The following is a 27,312-nucleotide window of genomic DNA, read 5'->3' as shown; positions in this document are numbered from 1 at the left end:
CACATAATACTCATGCACATGACGTCACCATTTTCACAAATTCGCGTTCTTGTAGTTTACCCAGAGGTGATAACAGTATTGTTCTTAAAAACTTGTCCTTTGAAACCTGTTTTCAAAAGTTTGTTTTCAGGCCCCTAAAACACTTTTGTCATGTAAATGAACAACCAAAACACAAAAAAAATCATTTTTTTTTTGTGTAAATACTCACTTAGATGTCTCATTATAGCTAATACCTGATATCCTAAGGCAGCATTGCATGTACAGGTGCTGGTCATATAATTAGAATATCATCAAAAAGTTGATTTATTTCACTAATTCCATTCAAAAAGTGAAACTTGTATATTATATTCATTCATTACACACAGACTGATATATTTCAAATGTTTATTTCTTTTAATTTTGATGATTATAACTGACAACTAAGGAAAATCCCAAATTCAGTATCTCAGAAAATTAGAATATTGTGAAAAGGTTCAATATTGAAGACACCTGGTGCCACACTCTAATCAGCTAATTAACTCAAAACACCTGCAAAGGCCTTTAAATGGTCTCTCAGTCTAGTTCTGTAGGCTACACAATCATGGGGAAGACTGCTGACTTGACAGTTGTCCAAAAGACGACCATTGACACCTTGCACAAGGAGGGCAAGACACAAAAGGTCATTGCAAAAGAGGCTGGCTGTTCACAGAGCTCTGTGTCCAAGCACATTAATAGAGAGGCGAAGGGAAGGAAAAGATGTGGTAGAAAAAAGTGTACAAGCAATAGGGATAACCGCACCCTGGAGAGGATTGTGAAACAAAACCCATTCAAAAATGTGGGGGAGATTCACAAAGAGTGGACTGCAGCTGGAGTCAGTGCTTCAAGAACCACTACGCACAGACGTATGCAAGACATGGGTTTCAGCTGTCGCATTCCTTGTGTCAAGCCACTCTTGAACAACAGACAGCGTCAGAAGCGTCTCGCCTGGGCTAAAGACAAAAAGGACTGGACTGCTGCTGAGTGGTCCAAAGTTATGTTCTTTGATGAAAGTAAATTTTGCATTTCCTTTGGAAATCAGGGTCCCAGAGTCTGGAGGAAGAGAGGAGAGGCACACAATCCACGTTGCTTGAGGTCCAGTGTAAAGTTTCCACAGTCAGTGATGGTTTGGGGTGCCATGTCATCTGCTGGTGTTGGTCCACTGTGTTTTCTGAGGTCCAAGGTCAACGCAGCCGTATACCAGGAAGTTTTAGAGCACTTCATGCTTCCTGCTGCTGACCAACTTTATGGAGATGCAGATTTCATTTTCCAACAGGACTTGGCACCTGCACACAGTGCCAAAGCTACCAGTACCTGGTTTAAGTACCATGGTATCCCTGTTCTTAATTGGCCAGCAAACTCGCCTGACCTTAACCCCATAGAAAATCTATGGGGTATTGTTAAGAGGAAGATGCGATATGCCAGACCCAACAATGCAGAAGAGCTGAAGGCCACTGTCAGAGCAACCTGGGCTCTTATAACACCTGAGCAGTGCCACAGACTGATCGACTCTATGCCACGCCGCATTGCTGCAGTAATTCAGGCAAAAGGAGCCCCAACTAAGTACTGAGTGCTGTACATGCTCATACTTTTCATGTTCATACTTTTCAGTTGGCCAAGATTTCTAAAAATCCTTTCTTTGTATTGGTCTTCAGTAATATTCTAATTTTCTGAGATACTGAATTTGGGATTTCCCTTAGTTGTCAGTTATAATCATCAAAATTAAAAGAAATAAACATTTGAAATATATCAGTCTGTGTGTAATGAATGAATATAATATACAAGTTTCACTTTTTGAATGGAATTAGTGAAATAAATCAACTTTTTGATGATATTCTAATTATATGACCAGCACCTGTATTCTTCACAGAGAAGACAATACCAAAGTGCACTGTGTCAAGGTCATTGAAAAAATAAATCCAAGGTAGAAGACAAGGTGAGATATAGGTTGATTATATATAATCATAACTATTTGATTCAAAAGTTTGGGGTTAGTAAGATTTTTTAATGTTTTTGAAAGTGTCATAAAAATTATGTTCTTGTTGCCATATTGCAGCATTATCTTAGCAACATGCTAACGTCAAACTCTATTTAAATCAATTATAAGTGGAGTCTCCTCTGTGCTATTTGAATGAGATGCAGTTGCTGTCTATTGTAGAGTGTTCTAAGGGGCGTTTACACGACACCGTTTTTAAAATGGAAAACTTTTTATGCGTTTTGTCCATTCATTTACACGACAACAACGTTTTGGTGGCCTGAAAATGCAAGTTTTTGAAAACGGTCTCTGTGTAAACAACAAAAACGCCAATATGTGAAAATGATGACATCATGCACATGCGCATTACGTGTTCAGTCTATAGTGTTTCCTCGCCATCTAATGGCCTACCAGCAGAATACAGCGTTTTTAGTCATTTTCACGAATTCATATGAATGGGGATCGTTTTGACAATGGTGTCATCTGTACGTGGAAAACTCAAAGGAAAAACTTTTAACCATATCGTTGTCGTGTAAATGTACCCTAAATCAAATCACTTATGCAGTTCCACTTCAGTTCCATTTCACTTATGCTGTTTCATTTCAGTTAGCTAGGTTTTGGAGCAGAGCTATGATGTGTATTTCCTGTCTCTGCCAATGATGTCACACATCCTGCTCTGTTGGCATATGGGACAGGCAGAGGCTGGAGGTCAGAGAACAGTGGAGACACACATCAGATTGGCTTCAGCAGTGAGAAAACACTCTCATTCAGCAGGGCCTGCACATCATGAATTGATCAAGAGCATGCCTCAGCTTCAGCAGCTCAGAGAATCTGGAACCAATAATCCCATTTTAGTGTTTCTGTAAAAAAGGAGAAGGAATGATAGGAGAATTGCTGTGAAATGTGTTTGGCTGGCTTCAGAATCATATCATGGGTGTAAAGCAGGACGTTTTTAAAAGGGTATTGTGGAGACCACATGTGAACATTACTTAGATGCAGTTATGTTCTTTACAGACACACATCTATGTGGGCAATTGTGGCTTAATGGTTAGAGAGTCCGACTTGTAACCTGAAGGTCATGTGTTCGAGTCTCAATACTTGCAGGAAATGTAGGTGGGGGGAGTGAATGAACAGTTCCACTCTCATTACCCAAAACTGAGGAGCCCTTGAGCAAGGCACCTAACCCCCAATCTCTCCCCGGGTGCCACAGCAAAAATGGTTGCCCACTTCTCTGTGTGTGTGTTCACTTGGATGGGTGAAATGCAGAGCACAAATTCCGAGAATGGGACACCATACTTGGCTACACGCCATGTCACTTTCATTTTCATCTGTATTGTTAATATTATTAATGACTAAATATTTTTTGAAGAATGTAATTATTTTCACTACGAGCCATATATGTGTAAATCTCTAAATATATCTGTTCACAACAATTTTGGAAAGAGTTAAAGGACCTGGTAAAATATTTTAGAGCTTGACATAACTAGAAAAGTGTATTCTCTAGGATGTATACAATTTTAATAACTTACATGATTTTTCCTGGTCTAGAATCACCCTTTTAAAATAAGGTTTCCTCATAAATCCAGGTTTTTTAAGACTGTGGAAATCCTGGTTCTTGAAAGACAAAAAAATGAAATAATAAATAGCTTGATTTTTAGTTGTTTTGTGTTATTTTAAATCATTTCAAGTCATATTTAGGCCCCCTTTGAAGTTTGCTGAGGCCGTCTAGTGGACCCCGGGCCCCTGGTTGAGAACCACTGCATTGTGATGTTTGCATCACATAACCAGCTCGATATGTATAGCTTTTCTAATCCAATAAACTTGCTCACTAACTCACCTGATACAGCATTACGTTTTTGAAGCAAAGCTCTCTGGTACGATTCACGATAAAAGAGATCGATCTAAAATGGCAAATAAAAAAATTCTCACGTTGGCATCTGTTAACACTATCAGTTAAGTTTAAGGTAGGGTTTAGTGTAGGTGGTATATTATTTTTAAATGCGATAGAGATTTAGCCATTTAGTTCCACTCACCACACATTTCATTTTCCGAACTGCCGCGATAAATAAAAAAAACAACATAAAATGTTGCCAGATTCACATTAATTTGTTATTTTACTTTAAAAGTGTCCTGAAAAGTGCAAGAAGCAACTAAATTTCATTTTGTAGAACTTGTTTTAGAAACAGCTGGTCCATTTGGTTATGTTATCAAACGTCATGATCACCTCATTTTCGTACTAGAACCACCAGTGGTGACGGTTGACCCGCGAAACCAGACGTTCCGCTCCGGTCAGGAAGTTTGGATCAGGTGTTCAGCTAAAGGCTACCCCTCACCCATGGTGGTGTGGATACACAATGATATGTTCATTATGGGCTCCAGCAGGTAACAAACACAACAGTCTTACTTTTGAAGCAAGTCTCTATTTGTTAGCTTTTACTGTAGTGTTCCTAGCTTGTTGTGCTTTACTCAACCAGGCACAGAATGACCCCTGATGGCACGCTGGTCATCAGGAACACGGGGCCGAAGGATGCTGGGACATACGGATGCTTGGCGAGTAATGTGGCTGGAACAGACACTCAAACAGCCTTTGTCAGCTACATCGGTCAGTAAAGAGATAAATTATGTAACCACTAAATGAAAGCAAAAAATCCCAAACCAAAGGTATAAAATGTTGCTTTTTTACCGCTAAACTTCTCACAACTCTGAATAAGTGAGACATTTGACTTATTCAGTCCCACCCTGTGGTTATACTGTAGTCTTTAATTAAGTTTCCTGTGATCTTTTCCCCTCTGTAGAGTCTCCACAGGTGACAGTCCCTCACTCTGACCTGCTGATTGGTCTAGGACAAACAACCATTATGGAGTGCAGGGTCACGGGAGTTCCACATCCTGACGTCTTGTGGTACAAAGGTCAGCTAGTGTCCTCCTAAACCTCTGGACATCCTACTGTGCACTTACTCTGTTTTGGCACTGTCAGCCCTAATGTACTGTTGGTTTGATCTTCAGGTGACATGCAGCTGAAGCCATCTGCGGTTTTAAGTATGGACCCTCAGCGTGGCACTCTGAGCATTCAGCAGACTCTGGACACACATGCAGGAGTGTACACATGTGTGGCGGTGAACTCAGCCGGCTCTGCACAGGGGTACATCACGCTGGACGTGGGCTGTAAGGCTATATTACATACCCTTCATCCGAATTAGGGTTCCCCCACCTCCAAAATTCTCTGATTAAATAACCATTACAGTAATCATTATTGATTTACAGTGTCATATACTTTAAATACATTTTAGTGTAGTAGGGACTGTGAGACATTTAGCTGAACTCATAAGTGGAGGGTGAATCAACTCCAGGGTAAGGCTAAGGAGATGTGCTTCCCCGTTAAAAACATTTAAATAGATTTCCTTGAAATAGTGTCAAGTTACGTGGCACCTACACAGTGTAAATGCTCCAGATAAATGATTTGTTATTAGGGAGCCTACACTCACAAATCACTGTTAATTTTTAACAGAAAAGAGAGCATACTGGATGTAAGATTTGGTATGGCAGAAAGTGCACAAAGAGCACTTCCTTTATAGTAATCACTAAAAGCTGTCACACTCACAAGTTTATAGCAATCTCCAATGTTCTGTTATAATAAAGCTGACTGCACAATGAATCTCTTTTTTACATAATGTCTTTGTTTGTAATAATGAGAGGATTTGCCACCGCTTTGAGTGGTGAGTGGATTCTAACTTAAACACCTCTCTGATTTGCCATTGCATCCAAGAAATCAACAGATATGTTTGTGATTGGCTACATTGCACAATGCTGCAAAAACACGCTGTAAATAGAAACCTTTGACGCTTTCCAGAGCACACACATGGATACGCACCAGATTGTCTGGCAAATCAGTTTTGTCAATATGCTATTATTACGAAGAAAAATAACCTTAGACCAGGAGTTATGGGCAGTTTTTCCCTTTAAAAGCAATCAGAAGTAGCACCAGGCAGTGGTTTGAGTGAGTAAATTAAATGCTAGTCTCAAGTTCGTGGCCAGGGGGAAGGCTAAGCCTTGCCCAGCCTTACACACACTCTGCCTATGGCTGAACTTTACTTTCTTTTAGCTTTAGTTGAAATCAACTTGATATTGTATTTTTTGGGATTAACACTTTTTTTTTTATATGTCTGATGCCTTCACTTGCCTATTGAAGTCCCCTACTGTATGTAAAAATGAATCCGACTACTGTTTTGTTCTTTATTAATAGCTTATATATTAATATAATATTGATCTTTTAACTGTATTCCTCAGCTGCTCCTCAGTTCACACAAAAGCCATCAGATCTGTCTGCTGATATCGGTACGAATGTCACCTTGCCGTGTCATGCACGAGGCCACCCAGAACCTCAGATCTCCTGGAGACGAGAGGACAATGTCGCACTCTTCTCGCACCGCGGTCCCAGTACTGTCACTCAGAAAACTGCTGGGGACCTTTTCATCACCAGTCAGTGGCACTCTTTTTCTTTTCTCTCTCTCTTTACCTGAGTTTTTATTAACCAATAACTGCTATTATTCATAATTTTTATATTATAATATTATTTTATTTACCACAAGGAACGTTTTCAAAGAAATTGGGCACTGGATGCCTAAAACCTGTTAAACTATAAATATTTTTTGTGCATTGCATTTAGTAACATTTCTTCTTTCTTTTTTTTCATTATTTATAAGAAGATACAATGAGTGTTTTGATTAATTTTATAAGTTCACATGATTTTCTGTCCTTTGCCTTTTAGACCTTTGGGTGGAGGATGAGACCACCTATGTGTGTGAAGCTCAAAACCACTTTGGCAAAATCCAGGCCAAGGCCAAAGTCACTGTCACTGGACTCGGTATGAAATAACTCTTCAGTCATAACTGCAGCATATGTTTCTTGTTTATGCTGATCCTTCTGTCAGCAGCTCACTTGAAGGAAGAAGCTGGTGTGGGATATTAATTGTTTTGCACTTCCTTTATCTTAGTCACATGTACATTTTCTTGGCCTGAGGCCCATAAAGTTTAGTTTGGGTCCATATGAATTTACAGTAAAAGGCTCAGGGGTACATGTGTTTTTGGTTAAGAAAGATAGGATAGGATGCTATAATAGAAGGCCAACGCCAGAGTTAGTTCAAATTTATTCTCTGTGGCGAGGGCTATATACCGCACCAGATGTGAACACTAAAACATCCATATTGCATTGCAGTGTGTATACTTTGGTTATTAGATTACATTTATGTATTTGTTTAGTTACATTGTGGATGTTAGGAGTGTATTTCCATGTGCGTGGCAGAACTTTTAAGATTATAGAGTATAGCAGCATTTTAAACACCATTTCATCATATGGGCTGATTTTAAGCCTGATTTTAGCTAAAATTAGTAAAACATATGCTAACATTTTGTCAGATTCTGACCCCCTGCTCTGTATATTATTGGAGTACATGTTGGTGCACATTAGTAGGTTTAATGAATAACTATGTGTTTCAAGAGAAGGCACCAAACAAATTTTAAATCAATACAGTTTACACTGACACTCATTAAAAGACTGAAGGCTTCTAAGAATAAGTATCATCCCAAAACCTTATCAAGGGTCAGTTGGTTTTGTCATGTTGAAGAACACACTGTGTGAGATCAGAAGTGACTCCAGTGCAAGCGTATCTCTGTGTGTGAGGGAGAGACTGTGTTTTTGTGGTCCTGTAAAAACAACATAACATCGAGTTGAAGCTAAAGGTCACTAATGAGGTCTCACAGCGTGTCTCAGCCGTCCCATAATTCTGCTCTGCTGAGTCCCAGTGACACTTTTTATGTGTATTCCAAGGTATCCATGGAAATTTAACAAGCAAAACACCAGAGGTGCGGCCAGTCCACTGAGTTTTCAGTGTCACTGTTTCCAGTCGAGACTTAACCATCCTCCGTCTGATTGAATTAGGAAAATCACATCTAAAACGATCAAGTTTATTTTTAAAAAACATCTTCCTTTTCATGAGGTTAAAGGTTCACAGGATGCATAATACCTCAGGTTTTGGTGTAAATTGCGTATTATTGTCAGTGTGGTATGTGTAGTGGGTGGACTTTTTGAAACTACCCTATGGAAACTATCTGTAGCATTCTCATATACGGTACCGTTCAAAAGTTTGGGATTGGTAGGATTTTGTAACATTATAAATGTCTTCACTGCCACTTTAATGCAATTTAATGCATCCTTATTGAATAAAAGTATTAATTTATTAACTTACTTGCCTTTTGAACATATTTGTGTATCTTTGTAATACTTCCATAATACTGTACATATTACATTCCTAATATGCGTATTTTGTGTGCAGTGTCTCCTTTGATAGCTCTCAGTCCCACAGTGGTCAGTGTGATAGAAGACCAGCAGGTCACTCTCCCTTGTGTCTTACTTGCTGGAAACCCCCTTCCTGAGAGACACTGGCTACATGACAATGGCTTGGTGAGTTAACACATATGCACACACACGCACAAACACATAGGCCCTGTGCATTTCATGTCATCGTTAAATATTTTTACACAGTCACAATAATTAAACGTGAATGTTTGCTTGTGTGTGACCATATGTCAGGTTACATCAAGTCCATACGTGACCGTGAGACGTGATGGTAGTCTACATATAGAACGGGTCAGTCAGCAGGATGGGGGGCAATACACCTGTTTGGCTGAAAACGTGGTGGGATCCAGCAACCGCACCACCATACTTAACGTCTACGGTAAGACGTAAAACAATAATGAAATACACTACCATTTAAAAGTTTGGGGTCATTAACATTTTTTTTAAGAAATAAATACTTTTATTCAGCAAGGATGTATTAAATTGATAAAGTGACTGTAAAGACATTTATTATGTTACAAAAGAATTATAATAATGCTGAAAATAAATGCCATTCTTTTGAACATTCTACTCTCAAAGAATACTGAAATGGTCTGCACAAAAATATGAAATATTTAATCAGATCTGTGCTTTAAAAGACAATGCAGAATCAGGCCTGTTGTAAAGGATTCATTTTCTGTGGATCCAGACCACTATGACATAGCCCAGTCTTCTGCTTCCTCCCTTCCATGACTGTATACAATAAGCCTTTATTTCCCTCTGCCCCACAACAGATGCCTTCATCATTCATTCATTTGAGAATTAAAAACAGAACCAGCAGTGTGAGCAGAGCACTTCTGCAGAGAAATAACAGAGAGACAAAAACTCTCATTTTTCAAAAGCAATCAGCCTAAAGGAAGCAGTCTAACTTCACCGATGGAAATCAGTTAGGCCAAGTGAAAGTTTGAGACTACATTATTATAAGATAGAGCAGTGGTTCCCAATCCTGGTCCTGGAGGCACCCCAACACTGCACATTTTGCATGTCTCCTTAATCAAACACACCCAATCCAGGTCATCAGCTCATTAGTAGAGACTCCAAGACCTGAAAAGGATGTGTCAGAGAAAGGAGACATGCAAAATGTGCAGTGTTGGGATGCCTCCAGGACCAGGATTGGGAAACACTGAGATAGAGTACATGGCCTGTACTGTATCCGAAAACTGTTAAAATGCCTCCTGTGCACAGGTTAGTATTTCTAAATCCTTCCTTATACTCAACCAATTGTTTCTACATTTTTTTTTCTCTCCAGTGATGCCCACTATTCAACACGGCCCTCAAGTATTCAGTACCATTGAAGGGACGCCCATTTCTCTGCCATGTCGTGCACATGGAGTCCCCAAACCAGATATCACTTGGTCTAAGGTACATGTGTCTCATTCAGGTTTTATAATAATATTAGTTGTTTTTTTTTTTTTTTCAAAATTCTAAAACTTTTCTGATCACATTGTTTTGTTAGGTGCTCATTTGATATTTCGACTTCTCAAATTTTACATGTATATACAAAAACACTACAATTGCAGGTCTTCTTTAATTTATCATTCTCACTATTTCAGCCTTACATTATGCCCTGATGTTGCTATTAAATGAATGTGTGATGATGTTTCCTCAGCGAGGGGAGTTGCTGGATCTGACTGGCAGTGTCTTTTCTCTGGGTGAGGATGGCAGTCTTTACATTGTCTCCCCCAGTGGTGAAGAGTCTGGAGAGTTTGTATGCACAGCCACCAATGCTGCTGGATACAGCTCCAGAAAAGTCCAACTCACTGTCTACGGTAAGAGCAGCTTGATCTACATGTCTGGTCAGTTTTACCGGTCTTTTGAGGTTCTTAGATTCTGTAAAATGTCTCTTTTCTTCAGCTTTGTTTGTTTCCTGTGTGTTAGTTTGGTGCATCCTCCAATCTGACCCTGTTGTACTTGCATACTGTATGTCTTTGTAAACGTGTAGTGAAGCCCAGGCCAAGCATTGTTGGTGGAGTAGAGATACAGAATAATTCAGACAAGCTGTTGGAGATGTCAGGAACAGTGGGTGATGATGTCACACTGCCATGTGAGGTGGAGAGCATACCTCCTCCCATAATCACCTGGGCCAAAGACAAGCAGCTCATCTCCCCCTTCTCTCCCAGGTATCAATTTTGCTTATGTCTCTGTGTTTTAGCGTTGTCAAAAGTACCGACCGCGATACCAAATCGGTACTGAAATTTTAAAAATGTGACGCTTTGAGCGCTGTTGAGCGGATTCGTAAACACCTCTGATTGGCCATTGTGTTCTCGTGCTCAACATATATGTCTGTGATTGGCTACAATGATCAGCGCTTCAAAAACATGTTGTAATTAAACCTGCAAGCAGTGATGAAAGGGCCCTCGCACCCGTGCTACTGCCACCTGGTGGCTTTAGGAAAACAGAGCTTGGTGGGCAATATGCATTTAGGTATATGACATGGAGCCAGGGCTTGACATTAACGCCCGCCAACCCGCCAAATGCGGGTGGATTTCAGCTGTGGCGGGTAAGACAGCCACTCCCACTAGCCACTTTGGCGGGTTAAATATAATTTCAGCCTACAGCCTAATCAAAGGTAGCCAAGCTTGTCGTAGCACAAAATTACAATCCAATCACAATTCGTTATGGATTAACTTGCAGTTAGTGAAGGCGGGATAGGCAGAATCGCACTGAATGACACAACAGAAGCACTCGCTCACGTGCACTCTCTTTCTGTTGTGTGCGCGATCAGTTCTCCTTGCGCCTGAATGGTCAAATACACGCACACACACAGATGTCAAAATGTCCATCGTGTGGAGTATCTCATGTGAATACAGTCGGTTATGGCGTAAGTGGACGTAAACAGGTGGGTAAAAACTGGATGTGTCAGTATATTACGTCTATGCATTCAGCAGCCCAATTAAATACCTGTCTGTCATTAATGTTAATCAAACAACAAAAGTTGTTAAATATGTTAAATTAACTTACTGTATCTGAGAAAAAAAAGTTTAATTTACTATTGTATTTGTAATTTGCTCATTTGCTTCTTTGCTCTTTTTATATAGCCTAACAAAAATAACTTCTCATATTATGGTCATATTGCCCACCCCTTGCCCACCCATACATACCAGCTGATATACCATGTAGTTTTGATTTGGGTGGTCAATCTGCATCTGAAAGATTGAATAGGGTTTTAAATCTAGCTAAATCAAGTAAAATGACTCAAAATTAAGTAATTTTAGCATGCCAAAGTTAACTTTAATCATATAAAATGTAATTTCCCAACAGCAAAATTCCAGTGAAAATGCTGAGTGGCTAGTAACTTTGGAAAAACCACTAGCCATAGTGGCTGGTGAACGAAAAAGTTAATGTCAAGCCTTGCATAGAACATTTCAAAAACATGGAAAAAAATCATACCAACCTCAAACTTTTGAACAGTAGAATAATTCAGTCGGTTATTCACATCATTAGATGTCATCAGACATTAAGTCATCATGCTTGATATGTGCACAAAAAAAGCTTGCATGCATTGTTTTTCAATTGGTGTACGGAATCAAAACTCATTGTACATGCATTTTCTAAATAAGACTTGAATCTTTTGGTAGCAGGTAGCTGGCTGTCTTCTGCATTGTTTTTCAAGGGCTGATGTTTACTGTACAGCCTAGAGGAAGAAAGACTGCGGTCAGATAAAAATTACACAGTAATTAAACTCTCCTTTTTCAGCTAACCATGAAAGTAAACAGAGGTATAATTTCGGAAGCTTCTCTGTAAACCGGGAGCACCTGTGTGGTTTTACACACAGTTTGCTAAAGAACAGTTAGTCTCACATTTTAGCCTCTTCTCCTCTTTTCTAATGTAACCTCTTCTTTCATAGACACATTCAGCTGCCATCAGGCTCCATGAGGATCATAGAAACACGTGTGACTGACAGTGGCATGTACCGCTGTGTGGCCACCAACATAGCTGGAAACTTCACTCAGACAGTCAAACTCAGCGTGCTGGGTAAGAGAAACAGAACACTTATTTATTTACTTGAATGCTCTCACAATTTATGCTTGCAGGTGAAATTCAAAGCAACAACAGTTTTATCTCATGCAATTGAAGTTCTTATGAGCACACATCAGCCCGGAGGTGGTAAAAAACAGGTCTCATCTGTTTAAATGAATCACTTTGCCACATTGGTCTTGCGGTGACATCAGGCTTCAATCAGCTGTATTTTAATACACATCATGAGTTGCTTTCAAGTGCTCTGCTCTTACCCACAACTATCAAATAAATTTCGACTAAAAACCGCATGTAGAACAATGCTGCACGAGCATCATTAAATGGCTGATTATTGCATATTTGATAGTCAATTTCACATCATACACCACATTTATCTTGGTAAGTACCTCCATGTGTTTATGTTTTACACATGCTGATGTGCATTTTCCCAGGGCAGGCACATATCAGAGCACTTTCGTAATTTGTTTTTCTGCTCAGTGTAGTTCATGCTAAGATCAGTGATTTGTTCAGACAGGTACAATTTTTACCATATATGACTCAAATTAGAGTTTAAACTCTTGGTTTGGCGGGGGCTTTGGGCGTAGTGTGAGAAGTGAACATATGTGCGTACCGGCCCGTTCATACACAATGTAGAATTGTACCTGTAGCTTTGTAAATGATCGAGTTGAGACACTTGCATGTGGTATTCACTATATACTGAATGATAAAGTAGTGATTGAGTGAGCAGTTTCAAGTATTTTCGAGTATTTTTCATTTGATTTGCATCTAAGGGGGTTTTCGGTGATAGCACTCTGCTTCTCTGTGCTATCCTTTGGCTGGTGTTTTCCGTGCTTAAAAAGAAGCTGTCTCCTGTTAACGTAATTAATATCCATTCAGTTGTTTTAACTGTTTGTTCATTTAAATTGTATATTATACTTCCTCAGTTCAAGCCATCAGCCATTGTAGATATATTTTTCTCATTTGTGAGATTTTCATTGGAATTGCCAGTCAGTTCAACCCAGAGGAATCGTATTATTATTATTTATTTTTCTTGCTTCTTTACCCTCACTCCACTTGACTTAAAACCTTATGGTACTATCTGAAGGGTTGTTAATGAGTGACTATGGCTTACAGCTCGATTGCCATTGGTTTCCCACTGACTTGTAAGCTGTATCCTAATAATCTTCTCCCGGACAATGGTCTTGATACTTGCCCATTGTATTTGGGTATTCAACATCTCTCATGGACCCGTGTCTGCACTGCAGTCTTTTGCCCATGTCAGATCGACGGCTTCGTCTTGCTGAGTTAGATTACTACTGGAGTAGACTGTAAGAAAACCCTGAGAGACCTTCCATTTGTTCCCGGGCAACTCTTTGGGCCTAATGTTCTGGAGCTATTGGAAAAGAGAGGAAAGCTTTCGGAGGCCACTCGTCAGCTGACACAGGTACAGCACAACCCTATGTTTAGGATGCCAGTGGTTCAGACTCGGCATTGCTATGCCACGCTGTAGCAACGTTCCTTCGATGGCTCTCTCTCAGGAAATGTTCACTGTTAGAAAAGGGAGCAATAGAAAGAGTTCATCCACTCGTTCAGTTTTATTCAACATATGTTCTTGTTCCTAAGAAGAATTCTTTGGGGACTAGCTTCTTTGTGCCCCCACAAAACAGCAGGCTGTACAAGACAGTGAGTTTCATGCACTGTCAGTTAGCAAGTTATGCTTGCATTGGTTGCCAGGTGGCTCTAGGGTGGTCCTATAACCCAATCCTTCTTGTCTTTCAAAAGTCCTTCTTCCTCAGTTCATAAACCAGAGCATTGCGCTGGCCTCTTTTCAGACCTCTTCAGGGTTGTGTTTGAGTGCTCAAATTTTGTCTCCCGTTTGTGCCTTGAGATGTTATGTGGAGACTACTGCTCAATTCAGATAGTCAGACCAGTTATTTGTCTGTTATGGTAAAGTGAAGAGGGGTGCTTCTGTGTCAAAGCAGAGGTTATCTAACTGAATAGTAGAGACAATTATGCTGGATTACAAGGCAGCAGGGAAACCATTGCCCTGGGGTCTAACTTGTCATTCCACTAGGGCAGGGGTAGGCAGCGTCGGTTCTGGAGAGCCGCTGTCCTGCAGAGTTTAGCTCCAACCCTAATAAAACACACCTGAACAAGCTAATCAATGTCTTCAGGATTACTAAAGCTACAGGCAGGTGAGGTTTTTTTCAGGGTTGGAGCTAAACTCTGCAGGACAGCGGCTCTCCAGGACCAACGTGGCCTACCCCTGCACTAGGGCCATCTCATCTTCATGGGCTGCCTTTAGAGGAGTGTCCTTGGCGGACATCTGCACTGCTGCTACCTGGGCATCTCCATGTACATTTGACAGTTTTTATAAGGTCAATGTTGCTGCTCATCATGTCATGAGTTCTGTGGTTCTTCAGAAGTGGCCTTAATTTTTTTAAAAGGTGGGTGCAATTCCTCATGACTCGGTTGGTAAGTGTCACCCACTAGTGTTTATACTGCCTCTGGCGGTCAGTAGGAATGAAACAGATCGCTAGTTACGCATGTAACTGTGTGAGGCAGAGTGCGGAGCTACTGTGGCTCATAACTCCCCAGGGCTCTTTTGTTGGTATATTCTCTCGACCTATCTGGCTGTCACTTCGAAAATCCACTAGTGTTTATACAGCCTCTGGCGGTCATCCAGAATTCAAAGAACCACAGTTACATGCATAACTAGCGTATTATTTCTCTCTCATGTGTGTGTGTGTGTGTGTGTGTATATATATATATATATATATATATTTTTTTTTTTTTTTTTTTTTTTACATTAACTGTGATTATCCCAAATAGTATTGTTGTGCATAAACAAATATAGTTGCTTAAATTAAATATGCTGCACAGTGACTGTGCACATTGAGTGTTTACATTGGTGTTAGGAGGCCAAGTAAGATTCATTGACATCCTAACACCCACATTTGAACTTCAGCAGGGCTGGCGTGGTGCATGAGAAAGCATGACAGGAGAGATCAGCTGTGCCTCAGTCGCTCTGAGCAAAGTGTGATAATAATTACAGAGTCTTATAAACCATAAGCCACTCTCAGTGCACTCAGACACATCTGTAAGTGAAAACTGAATAGGGTATCTATAATGACTACAATTAAACCCTTAGTTGTTCTAATCTTGAATTAGTTTTCCGTAAAACTGTGAGCAGATACTTTAGCAGAAGTATCTGCTCAGAGAGTCTGAGAAATGAAAACTACACCAAAGGGGAATGTGCTGTTTGATTTATCACAGCTACCAAATGTCTCATCAGAAAGTACACCCAAAAAAGATGTGAGAAAATTATCAGCAACTTCCAAGGGCAAATAGGGCCAGGTTGCTATTTTTGTGCTTTATGAGCAACAAATCACTTCAAATTACGTTATGAAAAAATGTATTATTACCGCATATGTTTAACACTTATGCAAGAGCGTGTGTTTTCTACTTCAGTCTACTCTTAATACCACTTTCTCTCTTTTTGCCCTCTCAGTTCCTCCCAGCATCCGTGCAGGTCCTCGAGCCATGAAAGTGCAGGTGGGACATGCTATAGACCTGCCCTGTGTCGCACAGGGAGTCCCAGAGCCCTCTGTGTCCTGGCTGAAGGATGGCGCCACCCTGCTGGATGGGTCTCAGTACAGGATCTCAGATGGGGCCCTGACTCTGAACCAGGTGGGGCTTATGGATGAGGGCGTCTATACCTGTGTGGCCTCCAACATCGCCGGACAAGATGAAGCCACTATTCAGCTCCATGTACAAGGTCAGACAGCTGTTAGCATCTATAGTTGTGATTACAGCTATTCGGCTTGAAGTGAACTATAAATCTCATGTATTGCCTCCTTCCCTCCACAGTTCCTCCTGTGGTGGAGGTTTCTGAACCCCCTTTCAACAGCCCTTTACAGGAGAGAGTGGCTAACCAGCAGATTGCCTTTCCTTGTCCTGCCAAAGGTGAACCTGCACCTGAATAATAAGAAATCATTCATTTGATCAAAAATACAGTAAAATAGTCCTATTGTAAAAAATAAACAACTTTTTTTTATTTTAATATATTTTAAAATGAGGAAGGTTGAAATTGTTTGATGGATAAAAATTTAAAAGGACATTTATTTCATACAGAAATCTTTTTGTAACATTTATAAATGTCTTTGCTTTTGATCATTTTAATATGTCCTTGCTAATTAAAAAATATATTAATTTCTGTAAAAAAAAATCGTACTAACCCCCAAACTGTTAAATGGTTGTGTATATTTTTTACTAAAACATTTTAATATATAAAAAACTATGTAGAGACTTCTGTTACTGAGTGATGACGCAATCACAGTTAAAATTTTGAATCCCAGAACATCCCAGTCCTAAAATGCATGAGCTGCAAGACAAGGAAGGATTGCAAATCTTGTCTAATGTTGCCTTTGCCTTTAGGGAACATAACGTTTAAAAAAAATTGCATTAAAATCACTGTGATATTCACAGTATTTTTTAATTTAATATCACAAATATTTTGTGAAAATTTAGTGTATTTATTAATTGTTATTTAATTCCCTTTGTTCTGTCTGTTTCAGGCACTCCTGAGCCAGTAATAAAGTGGTTTAGGAATGGTCAGGAGTTGACAGGGAATGAGCCAGGTGTGTCTATTTTGGAGGATGGCACGCTTCTTATCCTGGCCTCAGTGTCCCCTCTGGATAACGGGGAGTACACTTGCATGGCTGTCAATGATGCTGGTACAACAGAGAAGAAATACCAGCTTAAGGTTAATGGTTAGTGTAACAGTTTAAAACATTTCTTAAGCTTGTTTCACTTTCAGCACATTTCACAATCTTTCTCTTCTCTGTCTCTTCCTTTCCCTTTTTTCCAGTCCCACCTGATATTCGAGACAATGGCCTGCTGTCCAATGTCTCTGTAGTGATGAATCAACCGACCAACCTGGTGTGTGATGTCACAGGCACACCTGTACCTGTCATCACCTGGTACAAAGATGGAGTCGCGGTCAGTGCTGCTGTTTTTTAACTCGCTCCTTGATGCGTGAAGCTTTTTCAAAGCAAATTCACATTGCCACCGTTTATCCAAGGGTCTGATGTTAACAATAACATGTAATGAAAATTTACCCCATTTACATTCTTTATAAATGTTTATGGTGTTGTTGTGCATAATCCATGCACGTGATTGTTTAGAAAAAATGCAAAAAAAAAATTAAAGAAAAAAAACTTCTTGCTGACCTAAACAAGAACTGTGGTTCTTACTATAGACCTAACCAAGAGTATGATTTAAAAAAAAAAAAAAATAATACAAATGGTGTAATAAAAAATATATTGTAGCCTAATGTGTTCCAATTTAGTCACTTCAAGTTGGATAAAATCAAGTCATGCCATTTCGCATTGTTAAATGTGCATAAACCAGTTAAAGTAAGCCTAATGAGAAATAAAAGTGGTATTTCCTTCAGTGAGGCCAATCACAAATGAGTTCCCTCCGATCACTGGGTTTGAGATCCAAGAACAGGTCATAAAAACCCCAGTGCTTCTCATAAATGTGCCTTTACAAGAATCAATTTCAGAATGAAGTCAACAATTAGGAAATCTCTAATCACACTGCAGGGATAGCCGTCTCAGGGCTAAATTAAAATTCACTTGCAGTATTAAAGGAACTCTCTTAATGTTGTTGTTATTTATAATTTCTTAATAGCTTATATCATTTAACCAGGTGGTTCCTAGCAGCGTTGTGCAGATTCTGCAGAAGGGCAAAACTCTCAAGCTGTTGAAAGCGGCTGTTGCAGATGCTGGACGCTACACCTGCAAGGCCATCAACATCGCTGGAAGCACAGAGAGAGACTTTTACTTAGATGTTTTGGGTAAGTTATTCTGTAATTACGTTCACTTACTGTGATTTACGACATTCACAATTTTGTCTTTTTACGAGCTGGTATTACGTCTTATTATATGGTCTTTCCTCTGTTTAGTTCCTCCTACAATCATTGGGACAGTTGGGTCACGTGACCTCTCTGCCGTGCTTAATCAGGAGATCATTCTGGAATGCAGGGTCGAAGGCGATCCCTTTCCCACAATTCAGTGGTACAAAGACAGGAAGTAAGTTACTTCAATAAGCTTTGTAAAGAAAACTTTATATATCTAATCCAGAAAAAACAGAAGGGTGAATTCAACAAAAGTTGCACCACTTTTGCACTTATTCTCTAACCACCCAAAACCCAGTTAAACCAGGTACTAAATATAATAGTGCTGTGTCATGAGTAGTTAAATTTGTTGTCAATGTTTCAAGCATAAACATCTTTACTCCTCAAATTATGCTAATCATAGATTCATAAAACTCCTGCCTGGCACAATTAATGATGTGCTTTTACCATTCACAGAAAGCATGTAAATTAATTTTGGCATCTTCCATAACCCAGCACAGATGTGTCTTGCAGATTGCGTTCTCCACTAGATATTGGGCATGTTTGCATCCTTACTTGATTTGCTTAATTTCTTTTGCTAATAAGGTGCTAAATCAACACTGTGTCTGCAAATAAACACTATCTGGGGCGCAATTCATTTTCAGTGAATTCCCCCCTGAATCTTACATTTTGAAACAATACTAGGGAAATTAGCGTTATTTGTCCTTTTCACTCTGTGTTTTAGGCCAGTGTTTTTGGGTGACCCCAATATTGAAGTTTCAAACAGAGGACAGCAGCTGAAGATAAAGAGTGCTCGCTTAGGTGACCAGGCACGATACCAGTGTAGTGCCACCAACGCAGCAGGAAAGCAGTCCAAAGATTTTAACCTCAGTATCTTTGGTAATTTTACTCGTACTGTCTTGCGTTTAAAATATGGGTTTTACATCAAGAGAACTGAGAAAATTCTAAATGCTGAATTTCCTGCCTTTTCTCTCTGTCCTTCCATTCTGCCAACTCAGTGCCACCCAGCATTAAGGGAGGAAACGCGTCTTCTGAAGTGACAGTTCTGCTGGGTAATGTTGTGACTCTGGAATGTGAGGTACGGGGTGTGCCACTCCCTGCCATCACATGGTACAAGAACGGAGAGGTCATTCTGTCCAGCAGACTGACCCAGTATGTGGACCGAGGGCAGTTCCTTAAGATCTCAAGAGCTCAAGTGTCAGATGCTGGACAGTACACCTGTAAAGTCACCAGTGTGGCCGGCACCGCTGAGAAAATTTATGGGCTGGATGTCTATGGTGAGGGCTTGCTAAAGAGTGCTTTAGTGTTTTGTTTTTTAAATTGTTATTAAGGTATATTGGTTTATTTTTTTAGACTTATATTTTTATAAGAAGGGAATAAACAGTAAATCTAAACAAAGTAGCGTAGAAGCTTATAAGTTTGGGGTAAGTAAGATTAAAAAAAAACTTTTATTCAGCAAGGATGCATTAAATTGATAGTAAAAAAAATGCATGCAAATACTTTGATACTTTTGTGTCATTTAGTTTCAGCTTTTGGTAACACTTGTTTACGTGTACTCTTCCTTTTTTGTCATCATTCAGTTCCCCCCTCCATCACTGCCAGTTCTGATGGTCCCACAGACATGAAGGTTGTGCTCAGTAAATCTCTGATTTTGGAGTGTGAAGCTGAAGGTCACCCTCCTCCCTCACTGACCTGGCTAAAGGATGGTTCACCGGTGGCTGCTAGAGAGAACCTGCGTGTTCTAGAGCAGGGTCGCAAAATTGAAATCCTCAGTGCACTTCCATCTGATGCTGGTCGATATGTTTGTGTGGCTACCAGTGTTGCTGGAGAGAGGGAGATCAAATATGACGTCAGTGTCTTAGGTATAATGATACACATTGACATTTTTTTTAAGTGCTCTGTTAAAATTCAAGACAAGTCACCTGACCAGGGAGATAAAAATCACAAAGTACTTTTAGGCATCTCATCCTTCACTATCCACATGAATCAGGAATTTCGATGTCTTATGTTTTTGTGTGCATGAGCCGGACAGATCATGTCTCGACCTGCACATTGATCTTCTAAACATCTGGACACCATTGCGGTCTTAATACGTGCATCCAACAGACTGCCACAATCAGTCAGTCCACATTTGTGTTGCATCATTGGAATGAAATTGCAGGAAATCAACAGCAAAGTGTTTTATGAGCCAGTAAACTGGTTAACAACAAATGAAGGAAGTGTAAGATTAAAGGCCAATGGTAGAGTCAGTATCCATGTGACCCAAGCATGTGGCATTCATTAACTCTCTATGTGTTTTCATTATGTGAGTTCGTCACGCATTATTTCAAAGACACGGTTAATTTGTGCATTGTTTTGTTTACAGTTCTGGAGATGCTGTAGTGTTTGACCATAATTTGTGTGTGTGTGTGTGTATTCAGTTCCTCCTGTTGTTGATGGGGCAAGCGACACCACAGATGTCACGGTCATCCTCAACAATATCCTAGAGCTGGACTGCTACGCTACAGGCACACCTACTCCAACTATTACGTGAGGACTTCAGTGCATGCACAAATATTCATACTGTATATGCAGAATTGAAATGTCACTCATCTGCATCTCTCTCTCTCTGTAGGTGGCTAAAGGATGGCGTACCAGTAAGGCAGGGCGAAGGGGTGCGGATAACATCAAACGGTCGTCGATTGGTCATCTCGCGTGCTCAGGTGTCTGATACAGCACTTTTTCACTGTGTAGCGACCAACGAGGCTGGAGAACAAGAGAGAGAGTTTAAAGTGTCTGTACATGGTAATGATCATTATAGATTTTTATTTAACATCTGTCATTTTTTTTCTAATATTTTTATTTGATTTTTACCTTACCTGCTCACAGAGAGGAAGGTCTAAGGTGACATTTCAGTTTCCTCTAAGTAACAAAAAAGTTACAGGTACATTTATGGTAAAATTTCATCGTTTTATTTCTTTAATATTTGTCTGTCAGTCCCCCCAGCTATCCGTTCTACCGGTCCAGCTGAGAGGTCAGTGGTCCTCCACACATCAATCAGCCTTCAGTGTGTGGTCAGTGGAATTCCACCTCCCAGCATTACATGGCTCAAAGATGGCCGTCCTGTGGACACGACACAAGAATTTCTGAAGGTCAGACTTTAAAGCATGACAGAAGCTTTCCAAAGTAAATCAAGTGTTTGAGGATGTTTACATAACCACATGTACTCTCTCCTTTCTCTTTATTTTTCCATCTGGCATTTAGCTGGAATCCGCAGGCAGGGTCTTGCACATAAAGAAGGCCAGGCTGGAGGATGCTGGGAAATATACATGTGTGGCAACTAATGCAGCAGGCGAGGCACAACAGCACTTTCGCCTCAGTGTGCATGGTAGGAATTAATATACTTATAAAAACAGCTAGCACAGGCATATTAATTGTAGTTAACTGTGTGTGTGTGTGTGTGTGTATATAGATATTTTTTTTTGTTTTTGTTTATTGGTTGATTGGTTGATTGATCGATTGATCGATTAATTGATTGATTGATTGAAATTTGTGCATGTGTTTTATAGAACCTCCCAGCATCCAGTATGCTGGAGAGACACTCAATGAAACCATCCTTGCTGGCTTCCAAATTCAGCTGAAGTGTAAGGCAACAGGAAGTCCTTTGCCAGGTGAGTCATACTACATTTCCCCTTTTTTAGGGCAATATTACATTTGAACTGGCTAGTAGTTTACAAAAGTACAGGTGGTATAGTTTAGACTCTATTTTTTCTCTCATTCCTTTTCTGCTGCAGCTGTGACATGGTATAAAGACGGTCGTCCATTGACGAGCGCTGCAGGTGTTAACATTCTGAGCAGAGGTCAGGTTCTGGAGATTGACCGTGCGCAGGTGTCAGATGCTGGACTCTACAAATGTGTGGCCATCAATGTGGCCGGCAGCACTGAGCTCACATACAGTCTGCAGGTGTATGGTGAGTGTGAAACAACCTTTCAGTCAAAAGTTTGGCTATGTGAAACTCTTTCCTAACATTTTATTTCATGATTTTGATCATCTAATGTTCTCTGTCTCTTTCCATTAGTTCCTCCCTCCATTTCTAGTAAAGGAGGAATGATAACAGTGGTGGTGAATGAGCCAGTCAGGTTAGAGTGTGAAGCCTCAGGAGTTCCCATGCCCAGCCTCACCTGGCTTAAAGAAGGCAGACCTATCTCCAGCTTCTCAGATGGCGTCCAGGTCTGTGCGTGTGGGAGTTTGGATGCTGTCATGCGTACTTATACATATTGGTTTGCACTCTACTTACAATTTATGAACATGTTATATCAGTTTTCAATTTCCTCTCTTACTAGGTATTGTCAGGTGGAAGGGTGTTGTCATTTGTTAGTGCGCAGGTCAGTGACACAGGTCATTACACCTGTGTGGCTGTGAATGCAGGAGGAGAACAGCACAGAGAATATGACCTACGTGTATACGGTGAGCTCAGGAAACACTCTTACTCTAAATCTTTGTTATCATTTGTGTGTTTCAGTGTAACTCAGTTGTTGATACGAAGGAATGTTCTATGTGTTTACACTACTGTTCAAAAGTTAAGGGTCAGTCTTTTTTTTTTAAAGAAAATAATACTTTCATTCAGCAAGGATGAATTTATCTGTGTGTGTGTGTCTTTGTCCCTCAGTGCCGCCCAACATCATGGGAGAGGAAGTAAACAACACAGTTCTGATGGGTCAGTCAGTGCAGCTGCATTGCCAGAGCGATGCCATCCCTCCACCTGCACTGAGCTGGCGGAAAGACGGTCGACCACTCTATAGAAAACCAGGACTAAGCCTGTCAGAGGACGGCAGCTTTCTGAAGGTACAGTACATCCATCAGCCTGTAAGCTGCCTGTTTTGATTTGGGCCAGTCACTACTGGTAGGTCTAGTACTAGAAACACTAGCAGGTCCCTAGCAACATACCATAGGAACCATATAACTACACCCTGGAAATTACAACACCCTAGCATCATGAAGCAAGTGAAGTGCCTTTTTGATTGTTGTTCTAATTTAAAAAGTATTAGATGGTGTAATCTGTTTTGTATTTGCAGATTACCAGTGCTCAGGTCCAGGACACAGGCAGGTACACATGTGAGGCAATCAATGTGGCAGGAAAAACGGAGAAACACTATAACCTGAACGTGTGGGGTGAGTGCTTAAAATATAATATAAACTCTGAACTTGAGTCAAATTATAACGTATAATACAACTGTTTCTCTTTCTCCCTCTATTATTTGTTTTTCCCCAGTTCCTCCCAGTATCCGTGGATCTGATGAGGTGTCTTCTCTGACTGTGATTGAGGGCAGTCTCATGACACTTGTATGTGAGTCCAGTGGGATCCCTCCTCCCAGTCTCACATGGAAGAAAGGCGGTGAGGTTTAGCATGACTGTTTTCATCATCACCATCCTCCTACATATTATAATACTCCTCATCACTATCCTCATCACATGTATTGTTTATTTTCAATAAATACTCTCATAATTAGTCACATAATTGGTGATTCTTAAAGTATTTCAACAAACCCTTACTCTTAAGTTTGTGAACTATTTTGTGTGTTATCAGGCTCAGAGCTAAAGGGAGATTCACGTGTGCGTGTTCTTTCTGGTGGGCGGCAGCTGCAGATTTCCAGTGCTGAGAAGGCAGACGCTTTCTCTTATACCTGTCTGGCCACCAGTGCAGCTGGCAGTGCGATGAAAGAGTACAATCTGCAAGTCTATGGTACAGCGTCTTCTCTCACTTTACAGGCACTAACGCTCAATCTTGGACTAGATGATAAATCAGTATCAGTACCTGAAAAATAAATCCACAACATCATAATCAATATCATATTGTATATATTCTGCATGTCTTTGTATGAATGAGTGAAATGGTTTCATCTACTACACATACTTAAGCACACGTGATGCTCATGTTTTCAGAATCTGCTTTCTCATTGTATGAGGACACTCCACATAAAATTCACATGCATTTCACATTTGCATTTGATAAAAGCTATCACCAAACATACACTGAAATTAAAAAAATTCTTGAGGTCTATCAAACATGTGGAATGCATTTCCTTCCCTATTAATGGTATGAAATGAATACCCTGATAAATATCAATATCAAATAATATGAACTCACATGCACCTCACAAAGATACAGTAATCGTCTTTATTCCACTATGTTTCTTCCTTACTTCACTCCAAACAGTTCGTCCAACCATCAGCTCCTCAAATCAGAATGAAGAGACAGTGACGCGAGGTGGAGATATCACTCTGAAGTGTGAAGCAGACGGGGTGCCCAGACCTGCCATATCATGGATGAAAGACGGTAGACCCCTGAGCACCGGTCGCAAAGCTCAAATACTTAACGAGGGACAACTTTTACGCATCCAGGATGCTCAAGTGGCTGACACCGGACGATACACCTGTATCGCTGTAAATGTGGCAGGACAGGCAGACAGGAAATATGATGTCAATGTTCATGGTGAGAAAAAAGTCAAAGTTTTCTTTATGTGTAGTTTCTGAGCCACTAGCATCACCAAATGGATTATGCTGAAAACTCTTCTCAATTTCCACTGCTCTTCCAAACATTTAAGTGATTTTTGCTTATTATTTTAATATTATATTATTTTAGTGTATCATTTTATTCTATTATTTAGTATTATTTAAGTGCTGTATCAATTCTGCTGTATAGTTTTTTTGTTGCGGTTGTTGTCATTCACATATACTGACATTTTATGTGCATCATCTCTTCAGTTCCTCCCACCATCATCGGTCAGACGCAGATGCCTGAGAATGTGAGTGTTGTTGTGAAAAGCCCAGTTGTTCTCACCTGTGAAGCTTCTGGAATGCCACCACCAGCCATCACATGGCTCAAAGACGGCCAGCCGATCAGCATGTCTAGCTCTGTTCGGGTCATCTCAGGTACCAACTCCTTCTTTAATGAATGCATTTGTCTTGCTCCAGATGTCTGCACCACTGAGTCTAGGTAAAGAGCCCAGTACCAGTTAACGGATTAGGTTAACCAGGTGTAATAACTCAAATAGGTGCAACAAGATAGCTTCAGTAAGCAGCCAAATGCCACAGGTCATTGGGTAACTGAAAAGAAAAATAGCTAGACAGATGTTCTCGTATTTGAACATTCAAAGACTCTCCATTATCGGCTTCCAGTGTAAACAGAAACCGATCCTCCGCCAGCAGCAAGTATGAGGTACATCCATCACTGTAAACTTAGACATCATAAACCACCGGAGGTCACCTGCATAAATGAACCACACTGTAAATGAATCTGTGCTGAGCTATTCTCAGACTGTCCGCCGGTATGCCACAGACAAAGACATGGATCTGGACAGAAAACAAGACCAGAATTTGTAGGATAGACACATTATTGATCACATATTCAGTCGGTAATATCGCCATGCCACTGAGGATTAGAAGTCTTGCTAGCCTTATTGCCTGTATTGCAAAGCTCATCCAAAGATGCTGTATATAATTTCTGGCTGACCACAAACACCTTTCCTCATTGTAAAAGAAAGGGACACCAGGGGAGGAAAAGAGAATGACGTATTTGTTCAGGTGATCAGCTTAGCGCTCACCTGGGGAGTGATAATTACTCGTTTAAAGAGTGAAAATGGGACGTTTGGCTTGTGTTGATGGGTTAAGCTCTGTTTGAACAGCTGTTAAGTTGAGGTCTCCCGTTTCTTACAAAACAATAGGGACATTTATGAAGCCTGTTTTTTCAAAGACAAAGTGAACCTCGTTATTCGTTCTGCAGATGCATTTCTTCTCTGTGTAAATCACAGGCCCTTGATTTATAGCTGATTAAGTAATTCCCTTAGAGAAGTACAAACGGCCTATCCTTTTAATTCACTGTGCAGAAATCATTCCATCATTCAGCCACCTGTGCCGTTACCAGTTACTGTGGCAGCAGATGAGTCTGATATATGTCTGTAATGATCTCAGGAGGGCGAGGCCTGCGTTTGATGCATGCTGCAAGTGAGGATGCTGGGAGATACACCTGCATCGTGTCCAACTCTGCTGGAGAGGAGCGGAAGAACTTCGACTTAAATGTCCTAGGTAACACAGCACTGTAGTTTTAAAAATAGGGCTGTTTTCTGTAGCTGTCTGTCTCCTGTTTACAGAGGCAGCTAACTTGATTTGAAACAATTTTCACATTTTAACAGTAGTACTTCTTATGAAAACTGAATAATATTCACATATTATTCCAAAAGAGTGCTGTGAGGATGACATATTTTTGTAGGACAACCTGGAAGTTAGCATTACCATGTTTCCCTCGAAAAAAAGCCAATAAGATTTTACCATTGGGATTTGGATTATTGTAGAAAATAAGCTCTCTGACCAACACAAGTTTATGATACTTTCACATTTTGTTAATCAAGATAATACTTAAAATGAACACAGCACTTGTTAGCAACTGGCTTTTTCAAGACACTTAAAAACTTAATGTATTTTTATGTTGTTCATTAAAACATGAAAATATGTTGAGCTTGCTTAAGCTTGACTCTGTTTGGAACTATTTTTGTTACCAGAATTGAGCAAAAACAGTCGATACTGACAAGATTGTGTCTAAAATGTACATCAAATGAGCATTCGGCTCAAAGCTTGCTCAACATTTGGAGCTATTTATTTTATTTTATTTTATTTTTTTATTTTTTTTATAATACAGTTATATTCAAACCATTTTCCTTGACAATGTCTACAGTCTTGGATGCATATTTTCACTTGTTATATTATAATATTTTTATATATTATATTTTTTTCACTTGTTTGTTTATTATCCATGGATCCATGCAGTGACAAACAAGAAGCATAGTTTAGAGGTTAACATAGTTGTTACCTACTGCTTGGAGCAGCTTTCAGTCAGGAGCGTACATGCGATGCTTAAAATGTTGTTTAGGAATCTCACTAGACTTTGAAACATTTATTTTCATCTTTATTCTGTCAACTTCAGTGCCGCCCAGCATTGTAAACGAGGGCACGGTGGAGGATGTGAAAGTGAAGGAGAGACAGAACATCATTTTGGCTTGTGAGGTCACTGGTAAGT

General features: G+C 40.0%; 1 protein-coding gene across 1 annotated transcript in view; it reads left to right on the top strand.

The window, feature by feature from the left end:
• hmcn1 (hemicentin 1) overlaps nucleotides 1-27,312 on the top strand; it is an 87,671-nt gene that overhangs the window by 33,768 nt on the left and 26,591 nt on the right. Inside the window, 37 exon segments of the mRNA XM_051876370.1 lie at nucleotides 4,231-4,372; nucleotides 4,465-4,592; nucleotides 4,786-4,899; nucleotides 4,996-5,154; nucleotides 6,277-6,468; nucleotides 6,758-6,853; nucleotides 8,321-8,448; nucleotides 8,578-8,722; nucleotides 9,632-9,744; nucleotides 9,992-10,151; nucleotides 10,325-10,502; nucleotides 12,230-12,357; nucleotides 15,851-16,117; nucleotides 16,210-16,305; nucleotides 16,917-17,111; nucleotides 17,210-17,340; nucleotides 18,052-18,199; nucleotides 18,308-18,434; nucleotides 18,984-19,138; nucleotides 19,258-19,536; nucleotides 19,840-20,121; nucleotides 20,680-20,788; nucleotides 20,874-21,043; nucleotides 21,236-21,390; nucleotides 21,503-21,626; nucleotides 21,808-21,909; nucleotides 22,033-22,209; nucleotides 22,318-22,469; nucleotides 22,583-22,706; nucleotides 22,909-23,084; nucleotides 23,315-23,411; nucleotides 23,512-23,634; nucleotides 23,827-23,982; nucleotides 24,457-24,732; nucleotides 25,005-25,172; nucleotides 26,211-26,324; nucleotides 27,220-27,306. Of these exon segments, the coding sequence (XP_051732330.1) occupies nucleotides 4,231-4,372; nucleotides 4,465-4,592; nucleotides 4,786-4,899; nucleotides 4,996-5,154; nucleotides 6,277-6,468; nucleotides 6,758-6,853; nucleotides 8,321-8,448; nucleotides 8,578-8,722; nucleotides 9,632-9,744; nucleotides 9,992-10,151; nucleotides 10,325-10,502; nucleotides 12,230-12,357; nucleotides 15,851-16,117; nucleotides 16,210-16,305; nucleotides 16,917-17,111; nucleotides 17,210-17,340; nucleotides 18,052-18,199; nucleotides 18,308-18,434; nucleotides 18,984-19,138; nucleotides 19,258-19,536; nucleotides 19,840-20,121; nucleotides 20,680-20,788; nucleotides 20,874-21,043; nucleotides 21,236-21,390; nucleotides 21,503-21,626; nucleotides 21,808-21,909; nucleotides 22,033-22,209; nucleotides 22,318-22,469; nucleotides 22,583-22,706; nucleotides 22,909-23,084; nucleotides 23,315-23,411; nucleotides 23,512-23,634; nucleotides 23,827-23,982; nucleotides 24,457-24,732; nucleotides 25,005-25,172; nucleotides 26,211-26,324; nucleotides 27,220-27,306 (5,673 nt within the window).

Source organism: Ctenopharyngodon idella, chromosome 20, assembly GCF_019924925.1.
Source record: "Ctenopharyngodon idella isolate HZGC_01 chromosome 20, HZGC01, whole genome shotgun sequence".
Classification (NCBI taxonomy): Eukaryota; Metazoa; Chordata; class Actinopteri; order Cypriniformes; family Xenocyprididae; genus Ctenopharyngodon; species Ctenopharyngodon idella.
The sequence above is the reverse complement of the archived record's forward strand: the minus strand, read 5'-3'. Positions and strand labels throughout refer to the sequence as shown.